General features: G+C 37.1%; 1 protein-coding gene across 1 annotated transcript; it reads left to right on the top strand.

The window, feature by feature from the left end:
• The first annotated feature begins 7,142 nt into the window (after positions 1-7,142).
• Positions 7,143-8,752, top strand: ier2b (immediate early response 2b). The gene has a single exon (XM_056372943.1). The coding sequence runs from the start codon at positions 7,319-7,321 to the stop codon at positions 7,877-7,879; it is 561 nt and encodes a 186-aa protein (XP_056228918.1). The 5' UTR covers positions 7,143-7,318; the 3' UTR covers positions 7,880-8,752.
• The last annotated feature ends 10,957 nt before the right edge of the window (positions 8,753-19,709 follow it).

The following is a 19,709-nucleotide window of genomic DNA, read 5'->3' on the forward strand; positions in this document are numbered from 1 at the left end:
TGACAATGGTTTTGAATGTAAAACTTTATTACTGACAATCCAAACAGCATTTTGCCCATAAGCAAGAAACAGGATATATATATATATATATATATATTATATATATATATATATATATAAAACATACTGTGTATATACATGTATAAAACCAGATTTTATTCATTTATTTTAACTTTGATGGTCTTTTATACACATAAACACTTTATCTATTTCCTTACACATCAAACCTCTGATCATATATTTTATTTTGATATTTAGAAAATTCATATTTTTATGGCGGTATGAAATTTTATTTTCTTTCTAAACGTTTTGTTTAATTGTCATAAAGCTGTTGACATATGTATATTGAAGAGGATCGATAGGATAGTATAGGACAGGATAGTAAAGGATAGGTTACGATATAGGAAAGGATAGGATAGGATATAGGAAAGGATATGATATAGGAAAGGATGGAATACGATATAAGATATAGGAAAGTATAGGATAAGATAGGATAGGATATAGGATAGGATATAGGATATAGGAAAGGAAAGGATAGGATAGGATAGGATAGGATAGGATATAGGATATAGGATATAGGAAAGGAAAGGATAGGGTAGAGTAGGATAGGATGCATGAATTTCTCAACCTTCCACAAAACAAGCCTGGAATCTCCTCCACAGTTTTTTCACCTCTGTGTCCATCAAATGAAATAGAAATCTGAGGATAATGAATCCCGCGGACTCATAAAAAATGAATTAGCAGAGGAACAGAGTGGATCGATTCTGGGTGTAGCTGGGAAAAAAACAAAACATGCATACTCAGCAGATCCCCCAGTAGCTACTGCCTGCATGTTCTCTCTTTACATCTGTCCTTCCTGTTCCACCCATTTGTCGCTATTCCTGTGGGTTTTTCTTTCTCAATCCCACCCTGTCCTGTCCAGCTCCTTCCTTCCTGTCCTCATCCTGTTTCCTCCCCTCCATTCCTCCTTCACTCCACCTCCTCCCTCCTTCCTTTCCTGTGAAAATTCACAGTCACAGATACAAGTGACATTTTTGACACATGCTCTGGAAAAGTCAGAGATTTTTCCTCTAGTCAGTAATATCCATTAGTTTGCTGCTTTCCTCTTTCCCTTAAACTCTGTCACCTCTTCACATCAACTTCTGCTTGTGTCTTTGGTCTTTGGAGTGTGTTCTCTGTGTGTCAGCGGGTTTGTGGTTGTCTGAGGCAAGTGAAACTGCGTGGGAATATAACCCACTGAATTATAGTTCAATGACCTTTATTATTTCTGTGTGCTCATCCTAAATACAGTTAGTTGAATGAAATTACTTCGCATTAATTTGACAAGGAGCCAAACCAGAGGTTTTGCATTTCCTCTCTCAAAACATTTGTCTTTACTGAACAGTATGAACATGTTGGGAGAGATTCTTCTTCCTTTTACTGTCAACAGAAAGAATAAAAAACATGGGTCCAATTTATTCTGTTGGTCCACGTCCTGTTAGCCAGAAATGATTTCTTTTACATGTACATTAACGTTCCAGTTTTGAGTCTTTTCCCGGGTTGTGATCTTGTTGCTTATTCATATCCTTGTAAACATGATCACAACAGGCGTTTTGATTGTCCGTGTGCAGGTGTGTCTGTAATTCCTTAACTCTGACTTTATCACAACAGCTTAATTTGATGCCACTTTCAGAGGAGGACAATAACGAAGTACGTTCACTTGAGCGCTGTAGTTAAACATATATATATATATTTTTGGAAACTTTAAATTTTTTCACTTGTTATTTTGAAGCAGAGCTTTTAGTCAGAGGATTGAACTTTCTTTTGTTTTGAAAATGTCATAGATCATACACTGTGTTCACAGCTAACTCCTACACTGTCAGTCATGTTGCTGATTTTTTGAACAGCTCAGTTTGAACTTGGCAGCGTCCTAACGTTGGCTACGTTAAATAAAGATGAGGCAGAACGTTCTGCACCAAGAGACCGTGGTGTGATCTGAAGTCCACATTTGAAGTTTTAGAAATAAACATAGATTCTTTCCGTTTTTAAATGTTTGTTGTGTTTACCATGACTAAACTTCATCACTGCCCAGAAAAAAAAAAAGAAATTCAAACGACAATGGCTCCTGTTGTTGATTCAACTGTGTTTTTATAGTCAGTTCTATAGTGTTTCTATCACGTTCTACACGTTTTTTATTCCACAGGCTCTACGGTCGGTCGGTCGGTCGGTCGGTCGGTCGGTCGGTCAGTTAGTAGATTGTTTCAGAGTCACTTGGTTCTGTAAATGTTCAGTACTTTAACTCAAGTAAAAAGCTTTGTCCACCTCCGCTTCCTTTTGCTCTGCATGTGAAAACCCTGTACAAACGTGTCAGGTCAGATACGCACCATCATCAGGTAGATAAACGACAAGTTAAACTTTGAAATTAAGAGTCTGTGAAGGCAACACAAAACAAAAACATTGTGTGGATTAACCTTTGCTAACAGATACTGTGACACAGGCGCTTGTTTGCAGCTCAGTATTGAAGATGAATTGTGCAAGCAAACCGAAGGCTAACCACCCGATACACCTCGTTACGATGATGGAACATAGAGCATGTTGCGTATTACCTCTTACATGAGTTGTGGAAGCAGAGTTACATGATGTATAACCCAGAAGGGCATATCTCTTATACAATCTGCAGAAGGTCATCGCACCTTCCGTTCAGATAGAAGAAAACAGATAGACACGTAGAGCGTTTTGGTGTTTTTTGAAAACTCAAAAATAGTTTTGTCATTATTTTCCACTCTTTAATATCTCCATCTATCTCTGCTGCTCATCTACTGTCCAGCTCAGCTGAATCTAGATCTGCCACACTGGAAAGTTTGAGTCACTTTAAAACACGCAGCTTGTTGCAGCAGAAGAAATCTCCAGAACAAAGTCTGATATGAATCGAGTCGCTCTGCGGCGCAACGAAAGAAACTGGCCCAGAGTCAACAAGCAGGAAACAGTCTAAACTGAGTCTAAAAATAGACCCTCTGACCCATTCCCTTATGGTGCCTTCAAGTGCTCCTTGTAAGGTTGACCTACTTTCATGTTTGGGAGTCATGATTGCAACTTGCCGCTGCTGCTTAAGTGCATTCAGTCGAGAATAATGAAAAGATTTACGGAGCAGCTGCCACTCGGTTTGTTGCCGTTTTCCTTCAGAGCTCAACTTCCACCGGACTGTTGTAGGAGAAGGAAGGAAAATACACGTGGTGACATTAACTGATAGCAAACGATGCCAGGATGCAACTGAGAACCACAACAAACATCGGGCTGTGCGTCATAAATCTGCAACAGGCCAAGCCACTTTAACCACCAGTCTACATTCAACCTGCTGTCTTCTAAAGCCTTTAAATACTATCCATGGAAAACCTAGTTCAACCGGACACATTTAAACTTTAGAGCTGCTGACAACAGTGGTCAGAGACTCTTGCATGTGTCAGCATATTTGCAAATTCACTTAGAAAACCTGTTAATTCACCAAAAAATGGTCCACACCAGTGAGTTTGCAGGTTTCAGACCAGTTTGCTGATCGATTTCCAGAATATTGGAAGCAATTCAGTGCAACATCACCTCTGTGTTACAGTATAAGACACACAGACAGGTGACAAATTAAAGGGCGAGCCAGCAGAAAGTATCTTAGTAAGGTGTTAGGCTTCATGTCTCATTGGCATTGATTCTCCAAGTCTTTGACCCCTCGTGCCCTGTGTGTGGGGGCGTTGTCGTCCTATTTCTCCACTCATTTTTCACCCATTTCTTTTATTTCGCCACCCATTGGGGCGACCTGATACCGCATGGACTCATACTCCCTGGCTGGCCCGCTTGCAGACCAGTTTTATCGGGTTGCATTATATTGTGCAGGTGTGCACTAATAAAGAGGCCACTGAGTGTAGATTCACATTATGAAGTTAATATGGCAAATGTGTTACTGGTTTATTTATATACCGGGAAGAAACGGAGCAACATTACATCCATGTTTCTGTCCACTTGCCAAATGTGAGTCACTCAGCTCCACTGTGTGCTTTAGCTTAGCTTGTAGCTTACTGTATGTGTGAGCTGTGCACTGAATAATCAGTAGTCAGAGGAGGAGAAGTGCGGTGATTCTGGTACGATTGACCCTTCAGGACAATAATTCAACATTGAAGAAAAGAATTAGACCTGATTTTTACTGTGATTGATTTGGCAACTCAAACAAAAAAAGTCTTCTCTTTTATTTTAGCCTTAATGACATGAATAGAAACTAATGGTCTCCAGCAACTATAAGAAAAATATATCTGCAAATGTAAAAAATGCACAGAAGGCATTAAAAGAAATGATCAGCGAAAAATGAATAACACATGGTTTGTAGTTAAGGAGCTAAAACAAAGGAGCAAACATCTGTTTTAGAGGTTTCAGACGCCGCTGATCATCTTCATCATTAAATAATCCAAACCGTGGCAACAGTTTCCATGCTCACGGCCTGTAAATGCATATTTTGGCAACTAGGTCATTTCCTAGGCCTACCAACCACTGTTTATACTATAGAGTGAAATACTGTGGAGTGAAAAAGAAGGCCACACCCTCTGGTCTGCACACACACACACACACACACACACACACACACACACACACACATACACATACACACTGCCTTACACACGCTCACACCACCCATTTGGCCTCAAGCAGAGGCAGTGTAAGCACAATCACACATAACACTGTCACCATAGCGACCAGCCGGGTACAGACCTGAGGTGAAGTCTTGTTTGGTTGTTTTCTCTGCCTAAGAACCGCTCGGCTCACACAGCCAGTGAGCGAATGTGCACGTTAAGAGCCGAGCTGTGATTTAATCTGATTTAAACTTGCAACACAAAACGGTAACAACAGGTCAGTTTACAGTTTTAATACCAAATCTAATGAGTGCAGACGAAATGTGGACGTAAGAATTGAGCAGAAGTTCTTTCATATTGTGTCAAATAGTGTGTATTGTAAGATCTGACCATTTGCTTCAGGTTTTGATTCTTTTTTTTTGTATCTTCAGTATCTCTGCATTTGTTGTATTTGTGCAAAACCTTCCTGAAATCTGATTTTATGGTTTTTATTTATTGCTTCTTTTTTCTTTTTTTAGATGTAGTACAAAAGTAAAGTATTTATGTCAAATAAGCTTTTTGACATTTCAACAACAACATTCTTCATTATAAATGAAAGATTTTTAATAAAAAAAACCAAAGTATTTTGTCACTGTCAAACGAACTGTAACATCTTGGTATAATTACAGAGAGAATAATGCACAGTTAGGACATTTGGTTTCCATTATAGTGTTTGTGTTTCTGATGCCACGTTCACGTCATGTGGGAAGGAAAAGTAAGTGATGGGAGAGGTTTCCATGGTTACAGCTTGCATGTTTTTACAGCAGCTGACAGCTCAGGGCAGTGATTGCCAGTGTTACTGATAACCAGTGTAATTAGCACACTGAATGAATGGTTATTGAGCGCTGAGTTACAGTTGTATTACAAGTGGAGTTAGTCCTGCGGGTGTAAAACAGAGTTCAGAATATAACGGCATCTTTTCACTTGTCTTAAATTGTGGAACTTGGCTGATTTCAACTTTTGGAAAATTTGAAATCCCTGTTTCTAATCCCCCACCAACACCCACTTTGCTTGTTGTCAATTTATTCTATTTTAAAATAAGATTAGCCTTTATTGATCTGATGAAGATAAATGAGGCACTTAACATCTGTCTGAGGAAAACAGATGAAAATTGACCTTTTTTATCTAGTTTTTTTTTTTCTTCTGTTGAATGGACAGTGAGCATCAGTGTGCACATGCTCACAGTGGGCTGCAGAATTTGCCGCTTTCTTAGGCTGTCATTCTAAAGTTTTTATATTTCCAACGGTACTTAAAAGCATCATCAGGGTGCTGGAGACTGACAGCCGGCTGCCGTTTGACCTGAGCCGTGCCGCTGCCTGGTAACCTTATTTACACCGGTGACAACTCCATATATGGTGGAGAGATGACGCCATCACCTCTGTGCCCGGGCGCAGAGGGAGAAGAGGACGGCGAGGGGAAGGGGGAGGGGGGAAAGGGGAGGTGCTGCGGTTGCGCGTTCGCGTCATGGCTTTTCCACCGTGCGCGTCCCCACGGGGCTTTACTACCGGATGGACCATATATGGAGTCTGAGAGTGCAGGCGAGTGACGTCGCGTGTGTGTGAGAGAGAGAGAAATTGAGAGAAACGAGAGAGAGGCAGAAACTCCCGACGAATCGGAGACACGTTTCCCTCTCCCACGTAAATTCTTCGAACTGCTGCCTGCGTTTTGAGCAGAATGTAAACACCGACTCTCTCTCTGCTCCCTGGACCTGACGACCAGCGCGCTTTAATACCTTCCAGTAAAACACTTCCTCAAACACCGCGCGGTAAACGTGTCAAACACTTCCTCCTGCTGCGGTGAGGGTCAGTTTTAAGACAGAAACCTGACTTTATTGTTCTGAACATTTCAAATTAAACTGTATTTCATAAAGTAAAATCTGACATTATTAATAAACATAACCACACAGTAGAGAAATTATCCTAGAAACCTTATGTCGTTTATTAATTGTTAAAAAAAACAACTTAATTATGCGAATGTATAATCTCAACATGTAATACACTAAATACACGATCAATCTGCTGTGAAACAACTATATTTCTATTTTAAGATTAAATGTGCTACAGAAAGGCTTTGAATGCTCGATTTCTTTTTCGCGACATGGTCCCAATACATGGAGATATTCAATGAGTGTAAGATAATATTTGACCCATTTAAGGAGCAAGACCTCTTTCTTGCATGTTTATGAGGGTGCTAATAAAAGGAGGGTGAACACCAGGAAGAGGAATCGATTAATTATTAGAATATAACATGTCAGAATCTGGAGAATTAGTTTCATCTAATGAGCTGCAGGAGCGGAAAATAAGCTGCGGCAGGAGCAGAAATCTAAATAATAAAAGAGATCAACTGTGAGAAAAAACGGTAGACGGAACAGATGGTGTGTGTGTGTGTGTGTGTGTGTGAGTGTGTGAGTGTGTGAGTGTGTGTGAGTGCTAGCAGGTGTGGGCGGCGCCTACTTGTCACTTACTGAGGAATGAAGTCCACGTTACGTCAAAGAGGAAATAAAACGCCACCCCGCTACTCTCACGCTCTCATTTCACTACAACAGCCGGCGAACAGCAGAAGTCAGAGACAGAGCTGAGACACTCTAGAAACTAAAGTCCAACTCAGGACAGTTAGAGCTCGTCTACTTGTTGAGCCTTTTGGTGAAGGTGCCAAAACAACCGTGCGTAATTACGCATAAAAAACAAACAATGAGTGCCACAGCAGCAATGGAAGTGAACGCCGAAGCCAGACGGATCCTGGCAGTGTCGATAAGCAAGCTGTACGCCTCCAGGACCCAGAGAGGCGGACTGAGACTCCACCGGAGCCTCCTACTCTCCCTGGTCATGAGGTCTGCCCGGGACATCTATCACTCCTCCCGGGAGAGCGAGGCGCCCAGCGGGCCGCAGCCAACACCGGAGGAGCCGATGGACACCGGCTCCAGCAGCTCGGGGGAAGAAGCCGAGCTGCCCGAGCCCCAGCCTGAGCCCAAGCCCGCGCTGAGCCCCGCCGAGCCGCCCACAGAGGAGCCGGACAGCGCGGAGGAAGGGTGTGATAGTGAATCCACAGAGGACAAAGAGAACTTGAGTCCGGCGAGGCAGTCCAGGAAACGCCGGGGCAAGGCGTCGGCTGCGCCTGACTTCCTTCCCAGCAAGAGGGCGAGGCTGGAGCCCGGGGAGGAGCGGTATGCGGCCCCGCTGGGCAGCTGTCGCGCCGGGGTCGGGGAGTCCCTGACTGCTTTGTCTCTAAATCGGGTTATACCTGCCTTCTGAGCATATGGAGGGAGAAAATAGCCTCCAATGAGACTTTGGAGTGGAGTGATTCTTAACTCCTCGTCAACCTACAAGGGCGACTTGATCCCTTTGCGCACCAAGGAGCTGACCTACATCGGCGGTCCCGGGACAGAGGGATTACCGGGGCCATGGTGCGACCTCTCTGCTCGATGTGAGTGCGCCTGCCGGGCTGGTAAAGCCCCTGCTGAGATCAACAAGCCGAGAAGGAGAAGAAACAGAACAGAGAAGCAGGCCGAGGGGAGCTACAGGCCGGAAAGTTTGAGGAAAAAACTGAAGGGGGAACTGGTTGTGTTACTTTTTGTTTCCCTGTGATTCACCTTCAGTTAAATGAGTCCAAACAAGTGACTGGTGCTGACTCAAAGTGTGTGTATGTGTGAATCAGCAGAGAGTGATCTGAGTCAGGCAGAGAAGAAGTGAAGTGGTAAAGGGTTGACCACAGAGCAACACACACACACACACACACACACACACACACACACACACACACACACACACACACATACCTTGGACTTCAGGGAATTTCCTGCCTGTGAACGGGGATATCAGACTCTAACAGTGAAAGAGGAAGGGCAGACACACATTTACAGACACACACACACACACTCAGCTGCGGCTGTGGACTTTGATGAATCAATACTACTGCTTTGGATTGTCCTACATAGACTGTTCACATGGTGCTTTGAGAGAAAAAAGAAACAGACAGTCCACACGGTGTGATCTAAACCGTCTGTGTTTTTAAATCACTGAAATGTTCTTGTTCATGTCTGACCTGTGAAACAATGACATTACCTCAAATTCCAAGCTGCTTTTTTATTGTCGTGTAATATTTGTAATAAAACTGTTGAAATGGTACTAAGTTGTCCTGATGTTTGTTGCTGAGAAACACACACACACACACACACAAACACACACACACACACCTTATTTCAAAATTAAAGAGGCTATTGGTCTATATTAGGCCACAGTTCAGAGGGTCAATCCTTTATAAGAGGGAGGAGGTTGGTGCAACCCAGCGCCAGTCTGGCGTCGTGCCGCTAATCTCATGCTTCCAGCAAAGACACACACACATTCAAACAAACATCTCTCTCTCTCTCTCTCTCTCTCTCTCTCTGTGTCTCACACACACACACACACACAGGTTCCAGCATTGTACCACTTCCTGTGGATTATGACAGAATTCTGAATCATATCCTTCCTTCCCAACATGACCTGACAACCATTCAGAGCGGGGATAATAAAAGAGTTACGCAACGTCACAGCAGCGTGGGGCCAAAACACCACTGCTGAATAATGCAGAGAGCAGCAGGTAGTGTTTATGAGGCCTGAGGGCATCATTATAATCATCATCATCATCATCATTCCACTTCCTGCCAGATGACTGGAAGCTTTAACTACACCCCGAAACTCAGCTGTTGTGGTGATGTTTATCTGGTCGTTCTAGTTGCTCAGGTTTTCGTCTCTCGTGTTTACAGCTGTGATCCCTGTCATCATCATACCCATCATCACCGTTCTCCTCCTCACTTCTTTCCTGACATATTTAAAGCAGCATCTGAGTCAAGAAGAGGAAGAATGAGGGAGAAAGAAAAAAAGTCATGGATGATAAAGACCAGAGGAATTTAACCTTAAAAGGTCTAATGAAATGGTTTTCTGTAGTTTCCCAGAGATGTTGTAACACACTGACAAAGGAAAGAAACGACTGGTCAGACAGTCAGTCAGGTTGTCAACAAACCAGCAGTTTGTTTACAAGTTGCAAAAGTAATGGAATTATCCTTTAATGACATATTTCCTGTTGACAAGCTGAGCGGTGCTGAGTCTCAGATGTGACTAGTTTGAGTTGGTAACGGAGGAAGAAAAGCAGGATTGTTGTTGCCAGCATGAGGCACCATCATCATCATCATCATCATCATCATCATCCTCCTCCTCATCATCATCCTCATCATCATCATCATCATCATCATCATCATCATCATCATCATCATCATCATCATCATCAGCATCATCATCCTTAAGCATGACATGTCATTCTTTACTTTGGCAGTAGCCGCTTGACAAAACGATCCCAGCTAAATGCCCATGTGGACGAGCTACAAAAGCTATTGATGAAATCATAACAGCTACTGACCTCTTCTGTAAACAGACTCATCTCCATGACAACGGAGACATCACAGGAAAAAAGCTAGGACTTGATGTCTTTGAACACCTTTTAAAGCGTTCAATCGTTTTATTCTGAAAGTCCTGTTGTGGTTATGGTTTTACATCTGTTGTTTTTTGTCTTTTATTGTGAAGAACTTGTCTTCCCTTTTATTTTAAGGGCTACGACTGGCCACTATTTTCATGATTAATTAATCTATTCATTTTCCAATTAATCAATTAATCTAGTCTAAAAAAATATCAAAACTCAAGACAATGTGTTCAAATGTTTTGTTTTGTCTGACCAAAAGGCAAAAAGGCCTCTCATTTAAGAAGTGGAACCTCGAAACGATCATCATCTTACTACTTAGCAATTTTCACTTTTTTTCTCTTCATCATCCTTTGTTCGCTTAGTCTTCTTACCTTTAAAAAGAGGCAGTAGCTGCCTGTGACCCCTCATGTCAAGAGCTGTGTTTTCTTTCTTCATTTCAAGGATCTTTTCGGGGCCTGAATAGATGAAGGTATGCTGTATTTCACAAGAAAACAAAAACAAAAATTTTGTGTAACTAAATTCTATTTTTTCTTAAATTATCTGGTGACCTCTCAGACTTTTCTCGGGTTAAATTTGACCCACAGGTTGTGAACCATTGATGTGAAACACTTCATGTTTTTATGGAAGTATTTCTGTGCCATCTGAGTTTGAATATGAATTTCTAAGATTGAATTTTTTCAGTATCAAAATCAGACTTTGAATTTTAAAAACCATCAAATTTCTAGCACTGAATTTTTTTTTGCCTCTGAATTTTTTTCAATGTTGAAATAAATTCAGTCTAAAAAAATTCAACATCTCAAAAAATTCAACATCTCAAAAAATTCAACCTCAAAAAATTCAACATCTCAAAAAATTCAGTCTAAAAAAATTCAACATCTCAAAAAATTCAACATCTCAAAAAATTCAACATCTCAAAAAATTCAGTCTCAAAAAATTCAACCTCAAAAAATTCAACCTCAAAAGAACCAGACTCAACATCCGGGTCACCAGGGAGAAGCAATCGATCCCTGTCTCAATTAAGCCAACGTCCAGCCAATCATCTTACGGTCATCTGACACCCACCCGAGTAGGACAGACCGGTCCAGCCATGGCTACGAACGCAGGTGATGGTGCTTCGGTGAGTCTGTTTACTTTATTTGTTTTAATGAGGTGGCGTTCGTGAAAACTGCGTTAGTAACTAGCTAACTGTAAGTAGGCTATTAAACCGTGATAGTGTTAACTGGTGACAGTGTTTCCCTCAGGATTTTAGAAGAAGGGGAGGGGGTAATTTTAACACTGTACAATTAGAGACGGCAGGTGCAGGGGCTGACTGGCAGAGATGGTAGATGGTGAAACGCTGTTTATTTTTTATTTTATTTTTTTCTGTGGGAAACAGTGGGTGACAGCATATCGTGGTTGCTCTAAGTTAGTAATGGCAGCTGTTGACAAACGGCTACAAGCAACAAACCAGTCTATACCCACCAGTCCTCCCGTTAGCTGGCCTACCCTCCTTGCTTTACCTGTATTTAGCCCAGCCTGCTTACCAGAAGCTGCATTCATCAGCTCCTCTTTGACTGAACGATCCCATTTCCCATATTTTTCCATACTCCTTATTAAAATGAAACAGATCATTTCTGAGTATTTATTCCTCGGACTGCGCTCCTTAAACAACTGTTATAGACCACTGTGGCCCAGAATTATATGTTTCCATTCGCGCGTCTATTTTGTCTCATTAGTTATTGTTTTCATACAGCTAGGGGTTGTCACGAGAACCGATACTCTTTACCAAGTTGATGTCGAGATGCAAAAAATACGTCGGTACCTGCATTTTCGGTGCCATGATTACCGGATATACAACTTTTCCTTTGTGTGTTCCAGCGGTCGTTATGGAAAATAAAGCAATGATGGAAGCTGTACTGAAGTGGAGTTTGAATGAGAATCCTTAACAGTTACTACTAACGCAGTTTTCACGAACGCCACCTCATTAAAACAAATAAAGTAAACAGACTCACCGAAGCACCATCACCTGCGTTCGTAGCCATGGCTGGACCGGTCTGTCCTACTTGGGTGGGTGTCAGATGACCGTAAGATGATTGGCTGGACGTTGGCTTAATTGAGACAGGGATCGATTGCTTCTCCCTGGTGACCCGGATGTTGAGTCTGGTTCTTTTGAGGTTGAATTTTTTGAGACTGAATTTTTTGAGACTGAATTTTTTGAGATGTTGAATTTTTTGAGATGTTGAATTTTTTTAGACTGAATTTTTTGAGATGTTGAATTTTTTGATGTTGAATTTTTTGAGATGTTGAATTTTTTGAGATGTTGAATTTTTTTAGACTGAATTTTCTGAGGTTGAATTTTTTTAGACTGAATTTATTTCAACATTGAAAAAAATTCAGAGGCAAAAAAAAATTCAGTGCTAGAAATTTGATGGTTTTTAAAATTCAAAGTCTGATTTTGATACTGAAAAAATTCAATCTTAGAAATTCATATTCAAACTCAGATGGCACAGAAATACTTCCATATGTTTTCCCTCACTTTTGCATCTTCACTGATGTTGTTTTCATACACCGATCAGCCACAGCGTTAAAAAACACGTAACTGGTTTTAATGTTGTGTGCACATCCAAGGCTTAGCTGCTGTATTATCACACTGTGAGTGTTAATACCCACACAGCATATAAATGTAAACATAACCCCCCAGATCAGGGTTATCATATACTGACCTTGATCTGCCTCCTGCATCACTGGCTTAACATTAAATATCGTCCAGATCTGGGTCATACAGTATGCCGGGTTTACATTTTCATTTTTAAATCCTTCTTTAATAATCAGTAATGAATCAGCCATAGAGGATTTCAGGCTGTAATAGTGTTTATCAGATTGTAAAACAAAGACTTAAGTCATTCTGTGTCATTTAAAAAGTACCGTCATTAGTTCATGAACCAAGACAATGCAACTTATATATGCAACTTAGTGTAGTAAAGTTAAATATTTTGATGTAAAGGAATGGATAGGATGTCCCAATGAGGTATAGTGACCCCATCTCCCTGTGTGGTTTAACCAATGAGCAAAAAAGGGATTTTGGGTGGAGGGATGTGAGAACTGAGAGAAAACATGGTCACGAGTTGGAATAGGAAAACTGAGGTGTGCTGATTCCTCCTCAACATAGTCATAATATCTTTATTTTGACGTTTGTTTTCTGGGTGTGTCATATTAATCAGCCACATCTTTTATTGCCAAGCAGTGGAAAATATGAGCAGAGGTGGGAAAGAGAATTTTCATTGGCAGAAATCTCTCTGAGTCACCATGGAGCATGAGCAAAGGTTTACATATGGATGGTAGGCTACGTCACCAAAACAACCGATTTAGGCATGCCAGCGTTTGATTGACTGAAAGGGCCAGGGCTGTATGAAGGCTAGATACTATAATTAAACTACTATATACTATACTATTAAGTTTTTTTGACATATTTTATGCCTTACTAAACTATGATGTTTTTATGCCTTACTGCACCATGACTTTGTGATGGGGGGACAGTGTAGATTAGTGGTTAGAGCTGTTGCCTCACACTACAGAAATTGTTGCTTCAAATCCCGTGATTGGAGCCTTTCTTTATGAATCTTACATGTTCTCCCTGTACCTGCGGATTTTTTCTCTGGGTACTCTAGCTTCTGGCTTTTTATTCCTTACTATTGTACTATACGTTTTTATGATTTTTTTATGCATTTTTTTATGCCTTACGATTCGATGTGATTTTTGTGATTATTTTATGCCTTACTATACTATTACATTTATTGACCTGTTTTATGCCTTACTATACTAAGACTTTTCATGCCTTACTATACTATGTCGTTTTTATGACTTTTTATGCCTTACTATACTATGACTTTTTTATGATTTTTTAATGCATTTTTTATGCCTAAATGTACTATGATGTTTTTTTGATGTATTTTATGCCTTACTGTACGATGACGTTTTTTTGACCTTTTTTAATGCATTTTTTTTTGCCATACTATACTATAACGTTTTTATGACTTTTTTTTATGCCTAATTATACTTTGTCGTTTTTTTGACATATTTTATGCCTTACTGTACTGTGTTCTTGGAGCCTTTCTGTATGAAGCTTTCATATTCTCCCTGTGGGTGTTCTCTCTGGGTACTCCAGGCCAAGGATTTTTATTCCTTACTATACTACTGTAATATACGTTTCATGACGCTCTTGATGCCTTACTATACTATGACATTTTTGTGGCTTACTATACTAAGATGCTTTTTATGCCATACTATCCGATGATGTTATTTTTCATGTTTTTTATGCCCTCCTATAATATGACACTTTAATGACGTTTTTATGAATTTTCTTATGCCGTACTTTTTTTGCGTTTCTTTGACGAATTTAAACCTTACTATACAATGATGTTTTTATGCCTTACTACACCATGACTTTGTGATGGGGTGGCACTGTAGTTCAGTGGTTAGAGCTATGGCCTCAAGACTGCGAAGATTGTTGGTTGAAATCCCATCCATGGAGCCTTTCTGTATGAAGCTTGGATATTCCCCCTGTGGATGTTGTCTCTGGCTTTTTATTCCTTACTGTACTACTTTACTATACGTTTTTATGATGTTTTTCCTGCCATACTTTTTCTGCCTTACTATACTATGACGTTTTAATTACATTTTTAGACCTTATTATATTATGATGTTTTTATGATATTTCTTATGTCATACTATACCATGACCATTTTTTGACATATTATATGCCTTACTATACTATGAAGTATATAATATATTTTTTATATCTTATTATAAGATGCATTTTTATGCCTTACTATACTATGATATTTTTTTGATGTTTTTTATGTCATACTATACCTTGATGTTTATTAGACGTTTTTTGTGTCATACTATACTATGACGTTTTATTGAAATCTTTTATGCCTTACTATACTACTACACAATTTGTGACATTTTTATGAATTTTGTATGCCTTACTATACTATGATGCTTTTTATAAAATGTTTTTTATGCGTTGCTATACTATGATGGTTATTAGACGTACTTTATACCTTACTATACTATTACAATTTTTTAAAAGTTTGTTATGCCTTACTATAATATGATGCTATTTATGAAATTTTTATGGTTTTTGTATGCCTTACTATATTATTACTATATTTATTGATATATTTTATGCGTTACTATAATGTGACTTTTTAAAAAAAAAAAATATTTTGCCTTATTATAATATGTTGTTTTTTTTTATTTTTGTCACACTATGACGTTTTTTTGTTGTATTTTATGCCTTACTATACTATGACTTTTTTTTTTTGACGTTTTTTTAAACTTTACTATACTATGATGTTTTTTGACATTTTTTATGTTATAGTATATTATGACGTTTTTTTACTTGTTTTATGTCATACTATACTATGACGTTTTTTGACGTATTTTTTTCCTACTATACTATGACTTTTTTTTTTCTTTTTAAGTTTGTTATGCCATACTATACTATGATGTTTTTTTGACTTTTTTTATGTCATACTATACTAGGACGTTTTTTTGACTTTCTTTTTTGTGACCTTACTATACTATGTCGTTTTTATGACTTTACATGGCTTACTATACTGTGTCGTTTTTAGGAATTTTTGAGCCTTACTATACTATGACTTTTGATGCCTTACTATACTATGTCGTTTTTATGCCTTACTATACTAAGTCATTTTTATGACATTGGATGCCTTACTATACTCTGACTATTCATGCCTTACTATACTATGTCATTTTTATGACTTTTTATGCCTTACTATACTCTGACGTTTTTATGACTTTTTATGCCTTACTATATTATGACTTTTGATGCCTTACTATACTATGTCGTTTTTATGACTTCGCATGCCTTACTATACCATGACTTCCCATGCCTTCCTTTAATGTGTAATTTTTTATGACTTTTTATGCCTTACCATACTAAGACTTTTTATGCCTTGCTATACTATGACTTTTGATGCCTTACTATACTATGTCGTTTTTATGAATGTTTATGCCTTATTATGCTATGATGTATTTATGACTGTTTATGCTTTACTATACTATGACATGAAAAAAAGTCATAAAAATGACATAGTATAGTAAGGAATGAAAAGTCATAGTATAGTAAGGCATGAAAAGTCTTAAAAACGTCATAGTATAGTAAGGCATAAAAAAGTCTTAAAAAAGTCATAGTATAGTAAGGCATAAAAAGTCATAGTATAGTGAGACATAAAAAGTCATAAAAACGACATAGTATAGTTAGGCATAAAAAGTCATAGTATAGTAAGGCATAAAAAGTCATAAAAACGACATAGTATAGTAAGGCATAAAAAGTCATAAAAACGTCACAGTAAGGTAAGGCATGAAAAGTCATAGTATAGTAAGGCATAAAAAGTCATAAAAAGTCTTTAAAAAGTCATAGTGTAGTAAGGCATTAAAAATTAATAGTATAGTAAAGCATAAAAAAGCATAAAAAGTCATAGTATTGTAATTCATAAGAAGTCATAAAAACGTCATAATATAGTATGGCATAAAAAGTCATAGTGTAGTAAGGCATTAAAAATTAATAGTATAGTAAAGCATAAAAAAGCATAAAAAGACACAGTTTAGTAAGGCATAAAAAGTCATAAAAACGACATAGTATAGTAAGGCAAAAAAAGTCATAAAAACGACATAGTATAGTAAGGCCTAAAAAGTCTTAAAAAAGTCATAGTATAGTAAGGCATAAAAAGTCATGAAAAGTCATGAAAAGTCACAGTATAGTAAGGCATAAAAAGTCATAGTATAGTAAGGCATAAAAAGTCATGAAAAGTCATAGTATAATAAGGCATAAAAAGTCATAATATAATAAGGCATAAAAAGTCATAAAAACGACATAGTATAATAAGGAATAAAAAGCCATAGTTTAATAAGGTATAAAAACTCATAGTATAGTAAGGCATAAAAAGTCATGAAAAGTCATAGTGTATGTAGTAAGGCATAAAAAGTCATAAAAACGACATAGTATAGTACGGCAGAAAAAAACATAAAAACGACATAGTATAGTAAGGTATAAAAAGTCTTTAAAAAGTCATAGTATAGTAAGACATAAGAAGTCATAGTATAGTAAGGTATAAAAAGTCATATAAACGACATAGTATAGTAAGGCATAAAAACTCATAAAAACGACATAGTATAGTAAGGAATGAAAAGTCATAGTATAGTAAGGCATAAAAAGACAAAAAAGGGTCATAGTAAAGTAAGGCATCAAAATTCATAGTATAGTAAGGCATAAAAAGTCATAGTACAGTAAGGCATAAAAAGTCATAAAAACATCACAGTAAGGTAAGGCATAAAAAGTCTTATAAACGACATAGTATAGTAAGGCATAAAAAGTCATAAAAACGTCATAGTATAGTAAGGCATAAAAAGTTTTAATATAGTAAGGCATAAAAAGTCATAAAAACCACATAGTATAGTAAGGAATGAAAAGTCATAGTATAGTAAGGCATGAAAAGTCTTAAAAACGTCATAGTATAGTGAGGCATAAAAAGTCATAGTTTAGTAAGGCATCAAAAGTCATAGTATTGCAAGTCATAAAAAGTCATGAAAACGACATAGAATAGTAAGGCACAAAAAGTCTTAAAAAAGTCATAGTATAGTAAGGCATAAAAAGTCATCGTATAGTAAGGCAAAAAAAGTCATAAAAACGACATAGTATAGTAAGGCCTAAAAAGTCTTAAAAAAGTCATAGTATAGTAAGGCATAAAAAGTCTTAAAAAAGTCATAGTATAGTAAGACATAAAAAGTCATAGTTTAGTAAGGCATCAAAAGTCATAGTATTGCAAGTCATAAAAAGTCATAAAAACGTTATAGTATAGTAATGCATGAAACGTCATAGTATAGTAAGGCATAAAAAGTCATAAAAACGACATAGAATAGTAAGGCACAAAAAGTCTTAAAAAAGTCATAGTATAGTAAGGCATAAAAAGTCATAGTATAGTAAGGCAAAAAAAGTCATAGAAACGACATAGTATAGTAAGGCATAAAAAGTCATGAAAAGTCATAGTATAATAAGGCATAAAAAGTCATAATATAGTAAGGCATTAAAAGTAATAAAAACGACATAGTATAGTAAGGCATAAAAAGACACAGTTTAGTAAGGCAAAAAAAAGTCATAAAAACGACATAGTATAGTAAGGCCTAAAAAGTCTTAAAAAAGTCATAGTATAGTAAGGCATAAAAAGTCATAGTGTAGTAAGGCATAAAAAGTCATGAAAAGTCATGAAAAGTCACAGTATAGTAAGGCCTAAAAAGTCATAGTATAGTAAGGCATAAAAAGTCATGAAAAGTCATAGTATAATAAGGCATAAAAAGTCATAATATAGTAAGGCATAAAAAGTCATAAAAACGACATAGTATAGTAAGGAATAAAAAGCCATAGTTTAATAAGGTATAAAAACTCATAGTATAGTAAGGCATAAAAAGTCATGAAAAGTCATATTGTATGTAGTAAGGCACAAAAAGTCATTTTATAGTAAGGGATAAAAATTCATAAAAACGACATAGTATAGTAAGGAATAAAAAGCCATAGTTTAATAAGGTATAAAAACTCATAGTATAGTAAGGCATAGAAAGTCATGAAAAGTCATATTGTATGTAGTAAGGCACAAAAAGTCATTTTATAGTAAGGCATAAAAAGTCATAAAAACGACATAGTATAGTTCGGCAGAAAAAATCATAAAAACGACATAGTATAGTAAGGTATAAAAAGTCTTTTAAAAGTCATAGTATAGTAAGACATTAAAAATTAATAGTATAGTAAAGCATAAAAAAAGCATAAAAAGTCATAGTATTGTAAGTCATAAAAAGTCATAAAAACGTCATAATATAGTATGGATTAAAAAGTCATAGTATAGTAAGGCATAAAAAGACACAGTTTAGTAAGGCATAAAAAGTCATAAAAACGACATAGTATAGTAAGGCAAAAAAAGTCATAAAAACGACATAGTATAGTAAGGCCTAAAAAGTCTTAAAAAAGTCATAGTATAGTAAGGCATAAAAAGTCATAGTATGGTAAGGCATAAAAAGTCATGAAAAGTCATAGTATAATAAGGCATAAAAAGTCATAATATAGTAAGGCATAAAAAGTCATAAAAACGACATAGTATAGTAAGGCATAAAAATTCATAAAAACATCATAGTATAGTAAGGCATAAAAAGTCATAAAAACGACATAGTATAGTAAGGCATAAAAAGTCATAAAAAAGTCATAGTATAGTAAGACATAAAAAGTCATAATATAGTAAGGCATAAAAAGTCATAAAAAAGTCATAGTATAGTAAGACATAAAAAGTCATAATATAGTAAGGCATAAAAAGACACAGTTTAGTAAGGCAAAAAAAAATCATAAAAACGACATAGTATAGTAAGGCCTAAAAAGTCTTAAAAAAGTCATAGTATAGTAAGGCATAAAAAGTCATAGTATAGTAAGGCATAAAAAGTCATGAAAAGTCATGAAAAGTCACAGTATAGTAAGGCATAAAAAGTCATGAAAGTCATAGTATAGTAAGGCCTAAAAAGTCATAGTATAGTAAGGCATAAAAAGTCATGAAAGTCATAGTATAGTAAGGCCTAAAA

This window comes from Seriola aureovittata, chromosome 3, assembly GCF_021018895.1.
Source record: "Seriola aureovittata isolate HTS-2021-v1 ecotype China chromosome 3, ASM2101889v1, whole genome shotgun sequence".
NCBI classification, from domain to species: domain Eukaryota; kingdom Metazoa; phylum Chordata; class Actinopteri; order Carangiformes; family Carangidae; genus Seriola; species Seriola aureovittata.